The 21,206-nt window shown below is 52.8% G+C and overlaps 1 protein-coding gene across 1 annotated transcript in view; it reads left to right on the top strand.

The window, feature by feature from the left end:
• Positions 1 to 3,112: 3,112 nt before the first annotated feature.
• Positions 3,113 to 21,206, top strand: part of LOC119310137 (receptor-like cytoplasmic kinase 176) — a 20,564-nt gene continuing 2,470 nt past the window's right edge. Inside the window, exons 1-11 of the mRNA XM_037585974.1 lie at positions 3,113 to 3,275; positions 3,376 to 3,604; positions 3,683 to 3,833; positions 3,949 to 4,167; positions 4,629 to 4,677; positions 4,785 to 4,795; positions 4,879 to 4,901; positions 9,032 to 9,206; positions 9,387 to 9,522; positions 9,704 to 9,837; positions 9,921 to 10,044. Coding sequence (XP_037441871.1) covers positions 3,113 to 3,275; positions 3,376 to 3,604; positions 3,683 to 3,833; positions 3,949 to 4,167; positions 4,629 to 4,677; positions 4,785 to 4,795; positions 4,879 to 4,901; positions 9,032 to 9,206; positions 9,387 to 9,522; positions 9,704 to 9,837; positions 9,921 to 10,044 — 1,414 coding nt within the window. The remainder of the gene's footprint in view (positions 3,276 to 3,375; positions 3,605 to 3,682; positions 3,834 to 3,948; positions 4,168 to 4,628; positions 4,678 to 4,784; positions 4,796 to 4,878; positions 4,902 to 9,031; positions 9,207 to 9,386; positions 9,523 to 9,703; positions 9,838 to 9,920; positions 10,045 to 21,206) is intronic.

Below are 21,206 nucleotides of genomic sequence, written 5' to 3'. Positions count from 1 at the left end.
GGAGGGGGAGGGGGAGGGGGAGGGGTAAAAAGGGGGTCAGTGTCCGCAACGAGCGGGCCGGGGGAAGACATGGGCAGACGTCACGCGTCGTCCGCACGTGTCCGTTCAGCCGCAAACTCGGCCGCAAGATGAGTCGGAAATGGATTGAAAGCGGACCTAAAACGGACATTGATCCGTTCACTCCCGGCCATTAGGCAGGCTCGTTTGTCCGTATACCCCCGACTAGACGCGGGCGGGGTCGCGAGAAAGAGAAGGACGCACCGCCCCTCCGTTTTTTCCGGATCGGGGGATTTCATCCCGGCTCCTGGCAATGAAATCTGTATGCAGATTTTACTTTGCCCCCGTTGTATTTTCGCTGCGCGTCCACCGAATCGGGCTGGCTCGTTTCGTCGTTTGGTTACGATTCGGCTGCCAGGCAGTCTAATCCGGGTAAGAAAGCTGAACCAAACGGGCCTAAAGCTCCCGTCGCCGTTCTTCGTCACGATTCACTCGCAGCAAATCTAACTGGAACGCGGCGAACCATGACCGGAGACGGAGAAGACGAATGCAGTCAACCATGCTAAGAGAAGAGGCGACAACGTACTACTACAAGATAAACTCGGAGTCGACACTAGACCTTACCGGAAGTCCTCTCCTCTCACGAGCCCAGCTTGGACGAAGAAGGATTAGAGCTCGCCCAATTGGTTGATCTTCGACGGAAGCTCACGGAATGGTAAAAGGCTGTAACGTTGCAACCTTTCTGGAGTTCGGATATTTTAATGGCACAGAGCTAAATTTCCCCGTAATCAACTTTGGAATATTTTCTCAAAGACCGACCAACTTTGGATAAATGATTAAACATCCACCCACTTTGTTACAGATCGTCAGATTCCTCTTGTCCCAGATCCAGCCCTCCTCCGGCCCTCCCCAACCTCCTGCCTGCCGCCGCACTGCTCGCCGGCGGTGCGACGGGAGGGGGGCGCACCCACCAGTAGCGACCTAGCCTAGCTAGTAGTAGTTTCTTCGTCTCTACAGTGTCGGCCGTATTTTTCTTTTTGCGCCGAGCTACTGTCGGCCGTTGACGGCGACTACCCTGCGCTGTACGTGCCATGCCACCGCAGACAGAGAGGTAGCCCACATATGGTCCTCCTTCCCCCTTTGTTTTTTGATGTCCCATAACTTCGACTCCGCCGGCAAGATGGTAGGATGTGCGATGAGCAGGAAGCAGACCACATCTCGCGGGCGACATGATCCATGTACTCTTATTAGTTTTTTCCTTTTGGAGCATTTTCTGCTAAGTTCAGAGACCTTGTAATCAACTCTGGTTGACTTCAAAGCTTAGGTCCCATCAGCCTTCATTAAAACGTTTGCTTGAATGTGTAGCTGCAGACCTCTAGTTGGCACGAGGTTACTTTTTCTAAACTTTGTACCAGGGATATGACGCGCGACCGCGTCGTCCCCGCGGGCGACCGGCCGCGCTCCGGCGCCCCCCCTCCTCTAGAGCCCCCACTTCCCTCCCTCCCTCCCCGCCGCCGTCGCCGGCACCCGCGGCCGGGCCTGGCCCCTGGGTTGCTGGCGGCGGTGGCCTCCTGCCCTTCCCCTCTCGGTGCTCCCCGGCGCGGGGCGGTGTGCGCCGGGAGGTGCTCTTCGGCGGCGGCGGTCCGACGTGGCGGCGGAGATCCTGGCGCGGCGTGGGTGGACGACTGGGCGACGGCGTCGCCGTTGGCGGCGGGGCGGCGCGGCGGCGCGGCCTGAACCAGCCCGCTCGGCCCAGATCTGGGCCCTTCGGGCCCCATCTGGGTTTGGGCGGGCCGGCGGCGGGACGGGCCGGCGGCGTGGCCTCCAGGAGGCGGGAGAGCGGCGTTGACGGCTGGGAGCGGGCGGCGCAGGTGCCGGCTTGCTGCAACATGGCCGGCGGGGCTTTGCGGGTCCGTTGTGGACCTGGCCGGGCCAGGGGTGGCCCGGTGTGCCCTGCAGCCACGTCCGGTCGGCGACCACGACGTTGCCGGGGGCTCGGGCCTCCCGCACGTCGGCGGGGGAGGTGGTTCCCTCCCGCTTGGCTTCGGTGTGGTTCCTCCCGTCGCTTGGCGCTTCTTTCCGGCCTCCTTGGCCTCGTGGTGGTGTTCGCAGCGGGGCGGCGTGGATGTGTCCAAGACCGTGGTGGCGCGTGCTTGCGGGTGGCTTGATGGCTGGATGGCCCCGGTTCGAGTGGGTAGCGGTGCTTGGGGATGCGAGAGAAATCTTTGCCGGTTCTTCCGGCTCCGACGCGGTGACACCTGAGGGTGCCATCATTCCTTCTTGAAGGGCGTCGGCGCTACCCATCACCCGCTCCCCTCCGTATGCCGGGGGAAACCCTAGGACTCGTCCGGGCAGCAGCGTCGTTGGCGTCGCATTCCTTCTTGGAGGTGATGCTTGGTATGCGGCGGGCCGGTGCCATGGCGTGTGGTGGGCCGAAGGTGGAGGGCGCAGCGGTGGCGGATCATTTGTGCTTGCCGAGCTGCCGTTGTTGGCTTTTATTTCTTCTTCTTTTTTCCTTTTGGGCTTGTTGTGCCGTTTGCCCCGGCAGTTACTCTGTGATCGTGTGTCTGGTGCTTTATAATATAAAGCGGGGGGAAACCCTTTTTCGGTAATGTGTAGCTTCAGCAAAATGTCTATTCGTTGTAACAAACTGTGCACATGGATTCCTAAAACAAGCATATACATGTTCATATCTTCTCTGAAAGGATTTTTGTAACAAACTGTGCACATGGTTATTATAGGTATATGGTATGCCCAAGTTGTCCTACTAGGAAATAGATAATACCATGGAGAACAAGTTACAGCATGCAAGTGCGACGCCAAGGGATTTTAAATTCCAATTGTTAAAACAAATTACAAATGATTTTTCTGAGGACAACAGAATTGGTGTGGGCGGGTACGGAGTAGTCTACAAGGTATGATTGCTAATTTGCTATATACCATTTTTCTTTTCAAATGATACTATCACAAACTACGAGAACCCATGTACCATATTAACATGACAATTTAACAGGGAACACTCGACAATGGTGAAGTGATTGCCGTGAAGAAGCTTCATTACAAGCATCCAGGACTTGACAGCGACAAGCAATTTCAGAATGAATGTGCTAACCTTATGATGGCCCAACATCAAAACATAGTAAGGTTAGTTGGCTACTGCCATGAAATACGTCATAAATGTGTAGAGCACAATGGAAAATATGTTCTTGCTATGGTGGAAGATAGAGCTCTCTGCTTTGAATACTTGGAGGGTGGAAGCCTTGATGAATATCTATCGGGTATGATATTACCCTACTTAGACAGTATTCTCATTTTGCATGAACGCAAAAACGATCCCAAAATTAAGGCTTGGTAGCATATTTCTGTTTACCTCTGCAGATGAATCGTGCGGATTTGGTTGGCACACACGTTACAAAATTATTAAAGGAATTTGTGAGGGATTAAATTACCTTCATAATGGATCAAAAGAATCAATTTTCCATCTGGACTTGAAACCGGGAAATATATTGCTGGATGGGAATATGATGCCAAAGATAGGAGATTTTGGTTTGTCCAGACTCTTCGATTCAACAGAAACCTATTCCTCAAAGGGAATTATCGGAACACTGTAAGTTCAGAACTGATGAAAAGTAGTCAATTTATTTGGTTAGCTGTCTATTAAATAAATGTGTTTGATATCATGCAGTGGATACATGCCACCAGAATACATCAATAGATTCCAAATCACACCAAAGTTTGATGTATTCAGTTTGGGCGTTACAATTACAAAAATAATAGCAGGACATGAGGGCTACTCTAAATTTGCGGATATGTCTTCCCAAGAGTTTATTCAACTTGTAAGGAAATATCATATATCTTGAAGAATTATGAATTTTCTCAAATATTATGTTCTATCAACTTGCCAGTCTGCATGCATGTCACCTTCCACAATATTATGTCTCACTTTTTTAGGTACATGAAAACTGGGAAAAAGTGTTGCAGACAAAAGCATTGTCGCATACATCTCATGGAGTTAAGAAATGCATTGAAATAGCGTTAAGATGTGTGGAGGTTGACCGAGTGAAAAGGCCTACTATAGCTGAGGTTGTGGATGAATTGAGTAAGATTGATTCTACCATTATCGATGAACTAAATAAGATTGATACAGCCAGAAGTTCACCAATAGAGCAGGTATATTTTCACACTGCTGGAACTGGTGATATCTTCATCTTTGGCATCGCTTTTTTTTGCTTCTGTCCACAGGTTGTGCCTTTTCTCTTGCTATGTGGGCATAGATGGAAGAGTTAAATTAAACTCCTAGCTGTATTCTCTAAATAACCATTAATTTACTACTCATACACTTCTGCCCTTTAATTATAATCTTCCCTTCATTACCTATACTATTTATTAACTTAACCTTTTGTATACCATTTTTCATATATTATGCGATCTAGAAGAAATGGAAACAAGAACTTGCTAGAGCTAAAAGTAATTCTGTCGTATGTGCTAATTGTACCTAATATTTGTACATACATGGGTCTTATTATTTATGTTTAAACACTGCTTTTTTTTGTGGGAAAATACTACTATATGTTCACTCTAAGAGATAGTCATGTAAACAAGATCTGAAGCTCTAAATTTCATTGTTGTAGGTCACCAACCTACGAAGCAATCAGGCCTTCAACCCATGTGTGAACTCAGGTAAGCATTTAGTACTTAAGACCAGACTCCAACTAAGTAACATACTGGACTCCCTCCTGGACCTTTCCTACTGTTGCCATGCTTCTCTCCGCTTGTACCCTTTTTAGATGATGGCCAAGTGACCATAGCTTGCTTCAGCCGGTTCCTAATTTCTGTGCGAAGTTTCCCTAGAAAATAGAATCAAACATTTGAATCTTCCAGAACATGATAACTATGGACCTGAGGTAGATCAATGCAAAAGCGTATCCACCAGAGAACATTTTCTTTTAAAATATTAAGCTAATTTGGTATTTTGTGTGTATGTTTTTGTCATGTGGGGCGCTGCGTACAGGCGCGGGTCGCGCGCCCAGGGGCAGCAGCCGACGGCCACAGCTGGCGAGGCATGATCGGGACAAGGAGTCCTGATCCTACGTTGGTTCCTAGAGTCCAGGAATAGTTAGTTTCCTAGTTTGTTAGGAGTCCAGGAGTAGTTAGTTTCCTAGTTTGTTAGAAGCCCATAAGGCCTTTATATATGTCATGTAATCTGCACCCTTGGACGCAGGCAATAAATCATTATCTCCTACCTCCTCCTCTACTCCTAATCTCTTCTCCTGCACCATTGAGCAGTTAGGCAAAAACCCTAGCGCTCCTATCAACCGAGACTACGAACTACGTAGTCGAGGTCCTGCTGTCTTGGGCACCGAGGTCCTTGACAACTTGGTATCAGGTTCCAGGCGATCCTCTTCCTCGTCCGCGCTCCATCCGCAGCCCGCCGCCACCCCTGCGTCCGCGCCAAGCACACCTCCATCGCCACCATCCGCCGCCGCCTCGGTCACTTCCGGCATGGCAGAACCAACCACCGCTGATCTGGCCACGATGATCGAGGCCTTGACTGCAACGGTGGCGTCCCTGCAGACGTCCGTCGCCGCGCTCCAGAAGGACAAGTCTACCTCCTCGTCGAGCGCTGCCGGCGCCCACGATGGGCAGCACCACAATGATCGCCCGCCCCGGTTTCAGAAGATGGACTTCCCCAAGTTCGACGGCAAGTCAGATCCGCTCGCTTTCCTCAACAGATGCGAGTCCTTCTTCCATCAACAACGGATCGCCGAGGAGGAAAAAGTCTGGATGGCGTCCTACAACCTTGAGGGTTCTGCCCAGCTGTGGTACATGCAGGTCCAGCGTGACGAGGGCACTCCGCCGTGGCGCCGCTTCTCCGAGCTGCTCAACCTTCGCTTCGGGCCACCTCTACGCGCTAACCCGCTGGGCGAACTAATGGCGTGCAAGCGCACAACGTCCGTAGTCGACTTCCAGGAGCGGTTTGAGGCGCTCCTCCCCCGGGCAGGCATCTTATCAAGCTCGACTTACGCTCCGGCTACCACCAGGTGCGGATGCGTGCGGAGGACATCCCAAAGACTGCCTTCCGTACCCACGACGGCCTCTACGAGTTCCTGGTGATGCCGTTCGGCCTCTGCAACGCGTCGGCGACGTTCTAGGCACTCATGAACGATCTGCTGCGGCCGTACCAGCGCCGTTTCGTTCTCGTCTTCTTCGACGACATCCTCATATTCAGCGAGTCGTGGGCCGATCATCTTCGCCATGTGCGCACCATCTTTACCGTACTGCGCCAGCACCGGCTCTTCGTCAAGAGGTCCAAATGCTCGTTCGCCGTCGAGTCGATCTCCTACCTGGGTCACACCATCTCCGCGGCCGGAGTGGCCATGGATCCGGAAAAAGTGCAGGCCGTGGCCGACTGGCCGCAGCCTCGCTCGGCGCGCGCGGTCCGGGGGTTTCTCGGTCTTGCAGGGTACTACCGCAAGTTTGTCAAGGAGTTTGGCGTGGTCGCCGCGCCCCTGACGGCCCTGCTTCGCAAGGACGGCTTCTCATGGTCGCCGGAGGCGGCAACAGCTTTTACCGCCCTCAAGACGGCGGTCGCCACAGCTCCCGTGCTCGCATTGCCCGATTTCACACGGCCGTTCATCGTCGAGTGTGACGCGTCTACATACGATTTCGGGGCCGTCCTTCTCCAGGATCAGCACCCGGTGGCTTTCTTCAGCCGGCCGGCCGCGCCTCGTCACCGTTCTCTGGCGGCATATGAACGGGAACTCATTGGCCTGGTGCTCGCTATTCGCCATTGGCGACCGTACCTCTGGGGGCGCCAATTTGTGGTAAAAACTGACCACTACAGTCTCAAATTCCTCCTTGACCAGCGCTTGGCAACCATTCTGCAGCACCACTGGGTCGGCAAACTACTGGGGTTCGATTTCACTGTGGAGTACAAGGCCGGTAGTACAAACACGGTGGCGGATGCCCTTTCCCGCCGCGACACGGAAGAGACGGGAGTCATGGTTATATCTGGTCCTCACTTCGACTTCATCGACCGCCTACGGCACGCTTCGTCCACCGACCCAGCACTCGTCGCGTTGCGCGAGGATATCACGGCAGGCGCTCGGCAGCTGCCGTGGGCGCTCTCCGACGGCCTCGTCACTTTTAACGGCCGCCTCTACATCCCGCCAACGTCTCCACTACTCCAGGAGCTTCTCACCGCAGTGCACGATGACGGACACGAAGGCGTCCTGCGCACGCTGCATCGTCTCCGCCGCGACTTCCACGCACCTAACCTTCGCAAGACGGTGCAGGAGTATGTCCGCGCCTGTGGTACTTGCCAGCGGTACAAGTCCGAGCACTTGCACCCCGCCGGTCTGCTGCTGCCACTGCCGGTGCCCACTGCCGTGTGGACTGACGTCGGCATCGATTTCGTAGAAGCGCTCCCTCGTGTGGGCGGGAAGTCTGTTATCCTCACCGTGGTGGATCGCTTCAGCAAGTACTGCCACTTTGTGGCGCTGGCCCACCCGTACACGGCGGAATCAGTGGCGCAGGTGTTCTTCGCTGAGATTGTGCGTCTCCATGGCGTCCCGCAGTCCATGGTCTCTGACCGCGACCCCGTCTTCACCTCGGCTTTTTGGCGGGAGCTCATGCGCCTCACCGGGACCAAGCTGCACATGACGACGGCGTTTCATCCACAGTCGGATGGCCCAACGGAGGCTGCTAACAAGATCATTGTGATGTATCTCCGTTGTCTCACCGGGGATCATCCCAGGCAGTGGCTCCGATGGCTTCCCTGGGCCGAGTACATATACAACACCGCCTACCAGACATCAACCCAAGAAACTCCGTTCAAGCTTGTGTATGGCCGTGACCCTCCCACTATTCGCTCTTACGAGCCGGGCGATACACGGGTGGCCGCAGTGGCCAGGAGCATGGCGGAGTGCGACGAGTTACTCGCAGACGTCCGCTATCGTCTACAGCAGGCACAAGCGGTCTACAAGTCCTACTACGACAGACGCCATCGGGACATTCGGCATGACGTGGGCGATTGGGTCTGGCTTCGTCTTCGCCAGCGCGCCGCGTCCTCTCCCAACCTGCCAACCAGGGGCAAGCTCAAGCCACGCTTCTATGGGCCGTACCGCATTTCAGAGGTCATCAACGACGTGGCCTACCGCCTTGAGCTTCCAGCACGCTCGCGCCTCCATGACGTGTTCCACGTGGGCCTCCTCAAGAAGTTCTTCGGCACGCCTCCAACTGCACCACCGGGATTGCCTCCGATCCACAACGGGGCGGCTGTTCCAGAACCGGAGCGCGTGACTCGTGCACGACTAGCACGCGGCGTTCGCCAGCTGCTCGTCCACTGGAAGGGTGAAGCAGCATCATCAGCTACATGGGAGGATCTTGACAGTTTTGTCGAGCGCTACCCCGCTTTTCAGCTCGAGGACGAGCTGCTCGTCGAGGGGAGGAGAGATGTCATGTGGGGCGCTGCGTACAGGCGCGGGTCGCGCGCCCAGGGGCAGCAGCCGACGGCCACAGCTGGCGAGGCATGATCGGGACAAGGAGTCCTGATCCTACGTTGGTTCCTAGAGTCCAGGAATAGTTAGTTTCCTAGTTTGTTAGGAGTCCAGGAGTAGTTAGTTTCCTAGTTTGTTAGAAGCCCATAAGGCCTTTATATATCCTGTAATCTGCACCCTTGGACGCAGGCAATAAATCATTATCTCCTACCTCCTCCTCTACTCCTAATCTCTTCTCCTGCACCATTGAGCAGTTAGGCAAAAACCCTAGCGCTCCTATCAACCGAGACTACGAACTACGTAGTCGAGGTCCTGCTGTCTTGGGCACCGAGGTCCTTGACATGTTTTATTCCTTAAAAAGTACTGAAGACATGGTATGCAGGAATGTTCTCAAAAGGTGGTGGTAAATATGGGAGTATGATTAGTTCCTGCGGCAGTCGAGCCATTCGAGCCTCTTCGGATTCGGTGCTTCTAAGCGCGAATATTAAATGCCAGAACCTGACCAGTGTTAAAATCTTCAGTTATGATAATCTCAGGTTAGCCACAAGGAACTTCGATGTTAACACTCTACTCGGTGAAGGAGCATTTGGACGTGTATATAAAGGATGGATTGATGAGAACACATTGTCACCTTGCAAACCTGGCACTGGCATAACTGTTGCAGTAAAAAGATTAAGCCAGGAGAGTTTTCAAGGGCACCTAGAGTGGTTGGTGAGCATAACTGTTATTCTATTTTGTGGTGTTGTCCTCAAAGCTATGATTCATGTTTGGTAATAAGTGCAGTTTTGAAATTTTATCTTGAAGTGATGATTTCGAATTTATCAGTTCCAGCTTCACAAGTGCTAATGGAATATTGGAGGATTTTTAACTCTCTTAAGTTGCCGTTTATAGGCAGAAATTAATTACCTAAGTCGCCTTTCCCATCCCAACATTGTGAAGCTATTTGGGTACTGCTCAGAGGATGAGGACCGGCTACTAGTGTACGAGTATATGCCATGTGGGAGCTTGGAAAATCATCTTTTTAGGAGTAAGTCAAAGTAGGACTTTGTGCTCCACTGTTGTACTGCATAATATAAGGCCATAGTATGCTACTCCCTCCGTTCCATAATATAAGAACGTTTTTGACACTACACTAGTGTCAAAAACATTCTTATATTATGGGACAGAGGGAGTATATTTATAAATTGATATATAAATCTTTGATATAGGAGACACATGTCTACGTCTTGCATGGAACCTGAGAATGAAAGCTGCACTTGGAGCTGCAAAAGCATTTCGTTACCTTCACAGTACAAATATGATTGTTAGAGATGTTAAGAGTTCCAATATTCTCCTTGACAGTGTAAGTGGACCGTCAATACATCGCACTTCACCTATATGACCATGTGATATCCACTGAAAGGAATGCATCATACTACTGTGCAGGACTATACTGCAAAGCTCACTGGTTTTGGATTGGCAGTTAATGGTCCTGTTGGTGAGGAGAGTCATTTATCCACGAGGGTTAGGGGAACTTATGGTTATGCAGTTCCGGAATATCTGTCAACAGGTAATCTTCAAAATACAACTTCAGACATTATGCATATAGTTTTTCATTTGAAATTGACAAGCGGTAAATAAAGTAAATAGAAAACTGGGACATTGAATTCTTATATGGAAAACCTTAAAAAAACATTGGCGCATGACGGGTCAACAGCGATCTTCATCATATCAAAAGTGTTTGCACATAAAGAAATTCAACAATGAGGTCATCATGCTCGGCATGCAAGAGGTATGATATAAGGTTGGGTACAAGTGAGTTCAGTTGAAAGTGGAAAGCTAATCTGCTAATAGGAACGGATCCTCCAATCCTCTCCCGTGGCGCTCCCGCGGGCGCCCGGGGAGGAAACCTAGCCCCTAGCCGAGCTCCCTCACCTCTCCCTCCCTTCCCTCACCGCCGCCGGTGGCGCGTTGGTGGGCGAAGCCCCTCCAACATCGGTGGTGGCGGGCCTCTCTTCTTCCGCCTCTACGGTGGTGTGCGGCGCGGGCCGGGGCCGTCGGGGTTGGCGTGGTGCTGAGCACGGGGCGCGGCGGCGCAGCCGCGCGGCCTCGGGAGCTGTCGGGACGGCGACCCTCTGGTGGCGGTGCGAAGGGCTGTAGGCGGCGGTGCGCGCCGTGGCTGGGCCCGGCAGATCGGGCGGCGGCTGATCCCTTCCTTGTCGTCTCTAGCACCTCTGTCCTTGGCATCTGCATCGATCCAGCGGGTTGGGTGCCAGATCCGGCCTCCCCGGTGGCTGGCGGTGCCGCTCGTGGCCCGCTGTGGGCTGGTTCGTCAGCGGCCATGGGCTCCAAGGTGGGGCCTTTAATTTCCGACCTTCCAGCGTTCGGCGTGATGCTCGGGGGTTGGTGCTTCGGGCGGCGGGATGCGTGGGAGCGTGCCCGGCGGCTCCGACGCCGGGAGCTTGCTGGGCGGCGTAGGTTGGGCAGTGGCCGGGGTGCCCGCTGCTCCAGCCGTGGATGGCTCCACGGTGGCTTGGCAAGTCGGCTTCGGCGATGGCTGGCACGTCCTGGCATCGGTTCGTCCATAGGCGGCTTATATCATCCTTTGTCCCCCCCCCCTCCACGTTGTCCGGTCGCTACGCTCGGCGAAGGGCTGGACTTCTCCCAGCTGCGGTCCATCGCTCATCTCGTGCCCATTGCGCAGGTCTGAGCTCGTCTCGTGCACAGTGTCGCAGGCTAAGCTCATCTCGCACATGGTGTTGCGGGACCGAGCTCGCCTCGCGCCTGGTGCTGCAGGACGGGTCGATGGAGGCCAGGTGGCCGGCCTATTGGGTCTCGATGCTGGGGGTCGCCCAGGGGTGCGAAAGGTGGGACCTTTTCGCTCGTCTCTTTGGTTGGGATAGCGGCAGGTCTTGGGTGAGGTGGTGTCAAGGTCTTGGATGCCGGGGCGGTGGCCCTGGTGGTGGTTGCGCGGTACTCTCGGGCGGAGGCCGTGGCTTGGTGTTGCCCGGTGGCCATGGCTGTGTGGGCGGCATGGTCGCCGGGGTGTGGCGTTCGGTGGCGGTGAGTTTTGGCCGGGGTGAAAACATGTTCTATCTGCGTATAGACCGGCGGTGGCGAAGCTCATTCCCTTATTGAAGGCGTCGTCGCTGTCGGTGTTAAAACCGGCGGATCTCAGGTAGGGGGTCTCGAACTGTGCGTCTAAGGCTAATGGTAACAGGAGGCAGGGGACACGATGTTTTACCCAGGTTCGGGCCCTCTTGATGGAGGTAAAACCCTACTTCCTGCTTGATTGATCTTGATGATACGAGTATTACAAGAGTTGATCTACCACGAGATCATAGAGGCTAAACCCTAGGAGCTAGCCTATGATTATGATTGTCTTTCTTCTCTACGGATTAAGCCCTTCGGTTTATATAGACACCGGAGGAGGCTAGGGTTACACAGAGTCGGTTACAAAGAAGGAGATCCAACATCCGAATCGCCAAGCTTGTCTTCCACGCAAAGGAGAGTCCCATCCGGACATGGGACGAAGTCTTGAGTCTTGTATCTTCATAGTCCAACAGTCCGGCCAAAGTATATAGTCCGGCTGTCCGGATACCCCCTAATCCAGGACTCCCTCAGTTTGGTGCTTTCATTGAGAGTTCCTCTGTGTCGTCGCAGCAAGGCTCGATGGCTCCTTCAATCATCAACAACAACGCGGTCCAGGGTGAGACTTTTCTCCCCGGACAGATCTTCGTGTTCGGCGGCTTCACACTGCGGGCCAATTCGCTTGGCCATCTGGAGCAGATCGACAGCTATGCCCCTGGCCATCAGGTCAGGTTCGGAAACATGAACTACACGGCCGATATCCGTAGAGACTTGATCTTCGACGGATTCTGGCCTACGCCAGGAGCGCCAAACAGTCACGACGAGCATGGCTTAGATCTGCTGTCAGACAATATTCGGGATATCGCACCTGCAGTAACTCCGGACCTAAATCCGGGGCAGATCGCGTCGTCCGGGGATGGGTGGATGGACCCCGCCCCGGAGGCCGCATACTCTTCGGCGGTAAAGCCGAATACAGACTCCACCACTAAGGAAGTCTGTGTCACCGGACCCCCGGACTTGTGTCCGGCTGTAGGTTCCAGACCGTACGCACCCGGGCCCATCAAATCTGATTGGGCTCCAGTAATGGAGTTCACCGCCGCGGATATCTTTCAGCACCCACCCTTTGGCGCTGTGCTAAACTCTTTAAGGTCTCTCTCTTTGTTAGAGGACTCTTGGCCGAACTATGTCCGGCTCGAGGGGGATTTGGACGACGAAGAAAATCTCCGCCCACCCACCACCCACTTAATAGCCACCGTCGATGACGTAACAGACATGCTTGACTTTGACTCCGATGACACCGACGGTATGGACGTCGGCGCAGGGGATGATTTGGAACCACCGCCCATGGGGCGCTGGACTGCCACCTCATCATATGATATATACATGGTGGACACGCCAAAGGAGGACAATGGCGACAAAAAGGACACAACAGAGGATAAAACCCCCGGACAAAAGCCAAAACGACGGCGCAGACGCCGCTCTAAGTCCAGCCACAGTAAAAATAGCGATAATAGCGCTAGAAAAATCAACACCCCAGTCAACTCCAAAGGCAACAACGACCATATGGACCCAGCGATGGAGAAGGATGAGCCAGGTCACACCAAACACAGCCCGGAGCAAACGCCCGATCACAGCGATCCCGAGGGCCGAACTCATCAACCTGCCTCCGGAAAAGAGTACAGTCCGGACGATGATGCATTCATCATCCCGGAAAAATGTTTGGAATGAGATAACCCCCACAGAAGGCTTATGGCCACTGCGAGAAGCCTAAAGAAGCAGAAGCAAAGGCTTAAGGTCGTGCAGGAAACGCTCAACCGCAGATGGAATAAAGTGCTAGACACTGAAGAAAAATATGGCAACGATCGCCACACAAAGAGCTACCCAAAGCGCAAGCTGCTCCTAGAATTCGACGATGAGGCCATTCTGCCGAAGAACAATACGGCCAGTAGGCTAGACCAACCACTTCATGACCGCAATAGAGCAGCTACTGACGCCGCACACGATTTACGTGAGCTTCTGGACAAAAAGGCCGGCGTGACCATGTCCATCTATAGATGACATGCTCCGGCGCAGGATTACGGTCACCAAAATGATCAGACTGATCGAATACCAGTTCGGAATCAACACCGGACACAACAACAGTCGACAGCATGCCACAACTTGTCCAGATACAGAGGGGCTGCGCACCCTCTGTGCTTCACTGAAGAGGTACTGGATCACGAATTTTCACAGGGATTCAAACCCGTGAACATAGAGGCATATGACGGAACGACAGACCCTGGGGTCTGGATTGAGGATTTTATCCTTCATATCCACATGGCTCATGGGGACGACCTCCACGCCATCAAATACCTTCCCCTCAAGTTGAAGGGGCCAGCTCGGCACTGGTTGAAAAGCCTCCCCGAAAAGTCAATCAGAAGCTGGGAAGAACTTGAGGACGCTTTCAGGGCCAATTTTCAAGGGATCTATGTCCGACCTCCGGACGCTGACGATTTAAGTCACATAATACAACAGCCCGGAGAGTCCGCCCGTAAGCTTTGAAACAAATTTCTCACTAAGAAGAATCAAATTGTTGATTGTCCGGATGCCGAAGCCCTAGCGGCCTTCAAGCACAATATCCGAGACGAGCGGCTCGCCAGACACCTCGGCCAAGAAGAGCCGAGGACAATGGCAGCCTTAACAAGCCTTATGACCCGCTTCTGCGCGAGTGAGGACAGCTGGTTGGCCCGTAAAGGCACCAGCGACCCGGGCACATCCGAAATTAGGGATGGCATCGGGAAGCCACGGCGCCATAAAAACAAGCGTCGAAACAAGGAAGAAAGTCCGAACAACACGGTGGTCAATGCCGGATTCAGGGGCTCTCGACCCGGTCAACGAAAGAAGCCATTTAAAGGCAGCAAAGAGGGACCGTCCGGCCTGAACAAAGTCCTGGACAAATTGTGCCAAATTCATGGCACCCCTGAAAAACCTGCGAACCACACTCACAGAGAATGCTGGGTTTTTAAGCAGGCTGGCAAGTTAAATGCCGAACACAAGGGAAGGGAAACACCAAGTGAAGACGAGGATGAGCCTCGCCAGCCGAACACTGGGGGACAGAAAAAATTCCCACTAGAAGTAAAAACAGTAAACATGATCTACGCGACTCATATACCAAAGAGAAGGCGCAAACGCACGCTCAAAGACGTATGCGCTGTAGAGCCCGTTGCCCCCAAACTCAACCCCTGGTCGGCTTGCCCGATCACTTTTGATCACAGGGACCACCCGACTAGTATCCGGCACGGAGGATCGGCTGCCTTGGTACTCGACCCAATAATCGATGGATACCATCTCACTCGTGTCCTCATGGACGGCGGCAGTAGTCTCAATCTAATATATCAGGACACTGTCTGCAAGATGGGGATAGACCCATCCAGAATCAGCCAAAGTAACACCACTTTTAAAGGGGTGATACCAGGCGTTGAGGCCCGCTGCAGGGGCTCCCTCATATTAGAGGTGACATTCGGTTCTCCCGATAACTCCAGAAGCGAAGAATTACTCTTCGCCATCGCTCCCCTCCGAACGGTTATCATGCATTGCTCGGAAGAACGGCCTTCGCTCGCTTCAACGCAGTACCGCACTACGCCTACCTTAAACTCAAGATGCCTGGTCCACGTGGAGTCATCACCATTAGCGGAAACACAGGGCGTTCCTTACGTGCGGAAGAGTATGTGGCGGCTCTAGCAGCCGGACACTAAGCGGCCTCTCCTATCAGAACGCATGATCGGTCGTTAAGACCACGGACACGGTTAGACGAGTCCGGCGCACCACCGTCGGTAACAACCCAGATAAAGCTGAGATGGGTGCTATACACATAATCCCATAGAGGGCATCAGGGGCTGCAAACATGCAATAAAGCCCACCCTTTGGCTTGACCTTATTAACATGCCAATGTCTTACACTTCTACTATCCATTATAATAACCAACTCTTCGCACGCTTATGCCATACTTTTTTACATGAGTTTTCCTTTTTACAGACACCATTCGTGCGACACCCTATCAGGACACGACACAACGGAGATAAAGACGCAGACGTGCAGCAGGGCCCTGCTCAAAGGTTTCTCTTTAGATTAAGCCCCTGTGTAAACCTTCTTTATTGTCTCTTGTTGCTTGACATCCCATGGGTACTCAATACACCCACAGGGGATACTGGCGTTATTGGCATTTCGCCACGACAGACTAACGCACGTACCTAGAAATACAGGGTTCATAATCAAGGGCGCTACTCAGCCCAGTATATGTTACAAAGTCCGAATACCTTCGGGAGTGTTCGGCGTCGCGAGTTTGGCCTTATATGCATCAGCTCCGAATCATGTCTTTGGTCAAATGTTGGGTTTGCCCGGCTCCTGGGTTTGCTGCCTTACGTTCCGCTTCTATCGGCTAAGGCGGCCAAAGGAGAACTACTGCGATTGTGCCCTGGTTATTCCGGATGAGCACCTCAGTAGAGAAAGCCCAAAACTGACTGTCATGATATAACGAGAGACTGGTCAACCACTCGAGGACTCATTAGAATCTTTGGGATTCCTCCGCATTAACGAAGGGCCGTTTCCTGGTCATGTACATACACGCCCGTATCCGGATGCACGCGAAGGTACCAGGGGCTACATAGTAGCCCCACCGTCAAACTCCTATGGCTAAGTGAAAGTGTTAAAGCTATATAGTCCGATTGCCTAGTTCGACGTGCGATCACCTTCTTAATGGACCAAGATGTTGGATCAAGTGTGATTACGCACATTTTTGCGAACACCCTCGCATTGTATGCGTGGGGGCTGAAGCCAACGACTGCTAACTTTCAGGTTATATATATACATAAAACGGCCGCACAGGAGGCACAATAACACTTTCGGGTGAAAGTATAAACATAGCCTCTATAATTAAAATAGAATTGTTTTTACAATTGAATGACTTGTCACTCGAACATGACACTTTTCGAGCACTGAGCCTCTATTAAACGAGCACCTTATGTTACCTGCTCAAAATAGTGCTCGGCTGGATCCTGGCTTCCTGCCGGATTCTGGGTTGCAATGATGGTGGCCTCCATATCCGCCAAATATGTTTTAACATGGGTAAGAGCCATTCGCGCACCCTCTATGCACGCCGACCTCTTCATGATATCGATTCGTGATACGACGCCAAGAAATTGTTGCACTAAACCAAAATAACTATCCGGCCTCGATCCCTTCAGCCATAGATGGTCTATTACGGACCTCATTGCAAGACCGGACAACCTATGGAGCTCGGCCACAGCGGCCATCCTTTCACTCAATGGCAACGGGCGCGTTGGAGCACTGAATTGCGACCAAAACGGCCTTTCTACTTCACTATCTTTTTTATCCTTGAAAAACTTGGTCGCATCAGCCGTACTTTTTGCCAGATCCGCATACGCGTCTGCAGCGCTCCAGAGCCGATCCAAAGGAGCGTACTTTGGAACTAAGAACTTCATCCGCAACAAATAGTGGCTTCCAGCCGCGATTTCTCCGGCCTGTCGAAGCTCCTCCCGCGCATCCCTAATTTCGGAATGCGTCTCCTTGGCTGCATCAAGGGTCTTCTTTAGGTCAGCCGACTTCGCCTGATTCTCCTTTTCAAGGAGCTCATACCGGCCAGCGGCATCTCTCAGCTCCACAGCCATCTCGGCTATTTTATCTTCGCTTCGGCGATGAGCAGCCTGTTCGGCTTTCAAATCTTCGGTCGCCTTTAGGGCAGCCGCATTGCTAGACCGGGCTTGTTCCTTGGCTAGGGCAAGTTCTGCCCTCAGGGCCTCCACGGCAGCAGCTCCGCCTACAGCCAAAGCATATCACATTAACATTATGCTCCTCCTAATATTTCCTATAACAAATGAGGAAAAAAGAGCACATACTTTGTGACTCGTCAAGCCGCTCGTTTACCAGCGTGATGTCGGCGTCCACCACATCATTCTGTCGCCTCAGTCCGGCGAATTCAGAATTCCGGTCTACCACCGGACCCTTAGCCACCTGCGCATGAATGCAGTGCGATCATTACTTGAGAGTGTGATCCTCCGTTTGCCCTAGGGCTGGCAACCAGAGTCTCAGGGGCTACTATCTATACGAAGCACACCTAGCGCGTGCGGTACAACCAAAAAATTACGTATTTCATTATGTACCTCAAAGCCTTTGAGCAGGCTCGTAAAAGCTTCATTCAACCCGCTTGTGGCGGATGAAATCTTCTCAAACACCATGCCCATTAACACACGGTGATCCTCCGAGAGAGCAGCTTGCTCCAGAAGGCCCGTCAGCGCGTCCGGCCGGTCGCCGGACTGTACCGGACCCTTCTTATTGTCCCCCGTGGGAGCCGAACGCTCCGGGCTCAGGGCGGCCGAAGTGTTAGCTTCTGGCCTCGGCGAATCTGGACTCCTCCGTGACGACACCTCGGGGTCGCCCGCCCCATGGGGCGGAGAGGCAGGTGGGGTTTCACTCTTCATCATCTCCGGAAGAAGATCCCCCGAAGACGAACTCTGTCGAGAAGAGCTACTAGCCGGACTGCAAAGGATGGATCCTGGTTATTGTTCTCGGAGGAGGAAGCAGTAGCTTTGTATTTACGATTAACTTACAACTCGGTGGAGGGCTGGCCCGTTTGCGGGCATGGCGCGATGAGGACGCCCTCCGGGGCAGGGCCCCCTCGTGAAGTTTTCTTCCCTTGTCTAGGCACCTCCGTTTCCAAGTCTTCAGAGGCGGCCCTCTTCTTCACGCGGAGGGAGGAGACCTTAGATTCCCCTCCCCGACTATCCTCCTTCGTGGAGACAGTAATTCCCCCGGTTTGGATGTGCAATGTGTGAAGCTCTGCTTCTCTATTCTTCCCTTCGTCTCTCCCCGAGGGCACTTGACTTAGCACACGTCTAAGCATCCTGGCTATTGCAGGACTAGGCCAGCCTTCGGGAAGTGGTGCCGGACACCTGATTCTCTCCGCCTTGCTGAGCCAATCCTGGCCGCGGATGGTTTTCAGAATAACGTTGTGATAAATATAAACGAAGTGTTCGGTTTCAGGGTTACTTACTTGGGTATCTGGGCGGTTGCAGCTCAGGCCCGCATCCTCGGTGGTGTCCAGATACTTTACTTGTGGTCCGAAGAATAACCTATACATCCCTTCGAGTGTCAGACCGAAGAAGTGCTGAATAGTTCGCGGACCTTCTGGGTTGAACTCCCACATCCGGAGAGACCGACATTTGCACGGCAAGATCCGTCGGACTAGCATTACCTGAATTATGCTGACGAGACTGATGTCCCTCTCAAGAAGCTCCCGAATGCGGCCCTGCAGTGTCGGTACGTCATTAGCAGGCCCCCAGTCCAGTCCCGCATTGGCCCACGACGCCAATTGAGGCGGAGGGCCCGAGCGGAAGTCGGGGGCAGCCGCCCACTTTGTGCCTCTGAGAGCCGTGACATAGAACCACCTCCGCTGCCATAGATCGGACACCTCCGGGAAGAAGCCCTCTGGCCATGGGTCATCGGCGTTTCTGCTTATTGCAGCGCCACCGCACTCCGCGTGTCGCCCCTCGATCGCCTTTGGCTTTACATTGAAGGTCTTGAGCCATAAGCCGAAGTGCGGGGTGATGTGGAGGAAGGCTTCGCACACGACGATAAATGACGAGATGTGAAGGATGGAGTCCGGGGCTAGATCATGAAAATCTAACCCGTAATAGAACATGAGCCCTCTCACGAAGGGATCGGGGGTGAAGCCTAAGCCACGGAGGAAGTGAGTACGACGCTCTTGTTGGGCTCGGGAGTGGGGATGACCTGCCCTGGAGCAGGAAGCCTGTGCTTGATGTCGGTGGTCAGATATCTGGCCTCCCTAAGCTTCGCAATGTCCTCCTTTGTGACAGAGGAGGCCATCCACCGGCCTTGAAGGTTGGATCTGGACATGATTGAAGATCCGAAGTGCCTAAGCTTGAGCTTCGGGTGTTGGAACTCGAGATGTGGAAAGGCGCAAGCGTGGTAAGAGAGAGGGATAGGCCTCGACCCCTCTATAAAGGGGGTGAATATCAAGCGTCCTCAGCGTAACCGTTTGGGACTTGCCTAAAAACACGGAGTCATACCAACAGGCGTAGTGGGGTTGCCCGCACTCGTATTGATGGGAATCCCGCAATAAGGGGGACACGATCTCTACTTCGACGAGGCGTGCCAATAAAACCTCCTTGCAGTGCGTGTCGTGGCAGGCTGAGAAAAACCGGTTCGTATTGAGCCAGGCCGCGGCGTAAGAGCACACCATGAAAAATTGTCAGCAGATTAGATTTTTAAAGTGTTATGCTCTCTACGGTGGTGTGTGAAAATTATCTTACAGAGCCGGACACGATCCTTAATCTACCTTGGAATATTCGGAGATGGAACCCGCCCTGCAATGCCGAAGACAATCTACGTGCCGGACTCATCGTCATTGAAGCCTGGTTCAGGGGCTACTGAGGGTGTCCTGGATTAGGGGGTATCCGGACAGTCGGACTATATACTTTGGCCGAAGTATTGGACTATGAAGATACAAGACTCAAGACTTCGTCCCGTGTCCAGATGGGACTCTCCTTTGCGTGGAAGACAAGCTTGGCGATTCGAATGTTGGATCTCCTTCTTTGTAACCGACTCTGTGTAACCCTAGCCTCCTCCGGTGTCTATATAAACCGGAGGGCTTAATCCGTAGAGAAGAAAGACAATCATAATCATAGGCTAGCTCCTAGGGTTTAGCCTCTACGATCTCGTGGTAAATCAATGTAATACTCATATCATTAAGATCAATCAAGCAGGAAGTAGGGTTTTACCTCCATCCAGAGGGCCCGAACCTGGATAAAACATCGTGTCCCCTGCTTCATGTTACCATTAGCCTTAGACGCACAGTTCGGGACCCCCTACCCGAGATCCGCCGGTTTTGACACCGACAGTCGCGGCTCTCATTGCCCGTCGTGCGGCTCCGGGAGAAACTCTGATCCTCGGATTGGACGGTGGCGGCGCTCTGGTGTGTATCCTTTCTAAAGGCGCCGCCTTGGAGCCCACGGTTCGTCATATGCGGCTTCATCTCTTCGCAGTGGTAGTGTTAGGGGTGGTGTTGCCGCGCTCAGCGCCTATGTATCATGTCTTGGGTGTGTGTGTTGTGATGGCGTACGTTTTTACTGGGTTGTTGGGATCGTGCTTTATATATAAAACGGGGCGAAAGCCTTTTTCGGTATTAGGAACGGATGAATGATCCATAACGCGTGTGCCTTGCTCTCCGCACACCCAGTCTATCGGCCTTTGCTGCGGCAGACGACGACCTCCGGTTGAGTTCTGATCATATATCTACTGTCTTCATTCAAAGACTAATTCCTTATAAATAAAATAAAATGCAAGGAATCAACAAACCCGAGTACTTCAACAACAGACTATCCACTCGGCGTTAAAAGGCCTCTTGAACAAAACATTAACACCAACCAAGCTTGAGCGAATCAGCTTTGTCATCTCAGCAATACCTTAACATCAGCGAGAGTAATGGCATCTAAAAAATAGGGGTAACTCACATCATTGCGCTTTCTTATTTCAGGGAAAGTATGATCCTTTATAAGACATATAGTAGCGATCTGACTATCGCAAAATATCTCCATAAAGCACTGTGTACAAACCCCTCAACTAACT

This window comes from Triticum dicoccoides, chromosome 5B (genome assembly GCF_002162155.2).
Source record: "Triticum dicoccoides isolate Atlit2015 ecotype Zavitan chromosome 5B, WEW_v2.0, whole genome shotgun sequence".
Taxonomy (NCBI): Eukaryota; Viridiplantae; Streptophyta; class Magnoliopsida; order Poales; family Poaceae; genus Triticum; species Triticum dicoccoides.
Note: the sequence above shows the minus strand (reverse complement) of the source record. Positions and strands in the feature narration are given on the sequence as shown.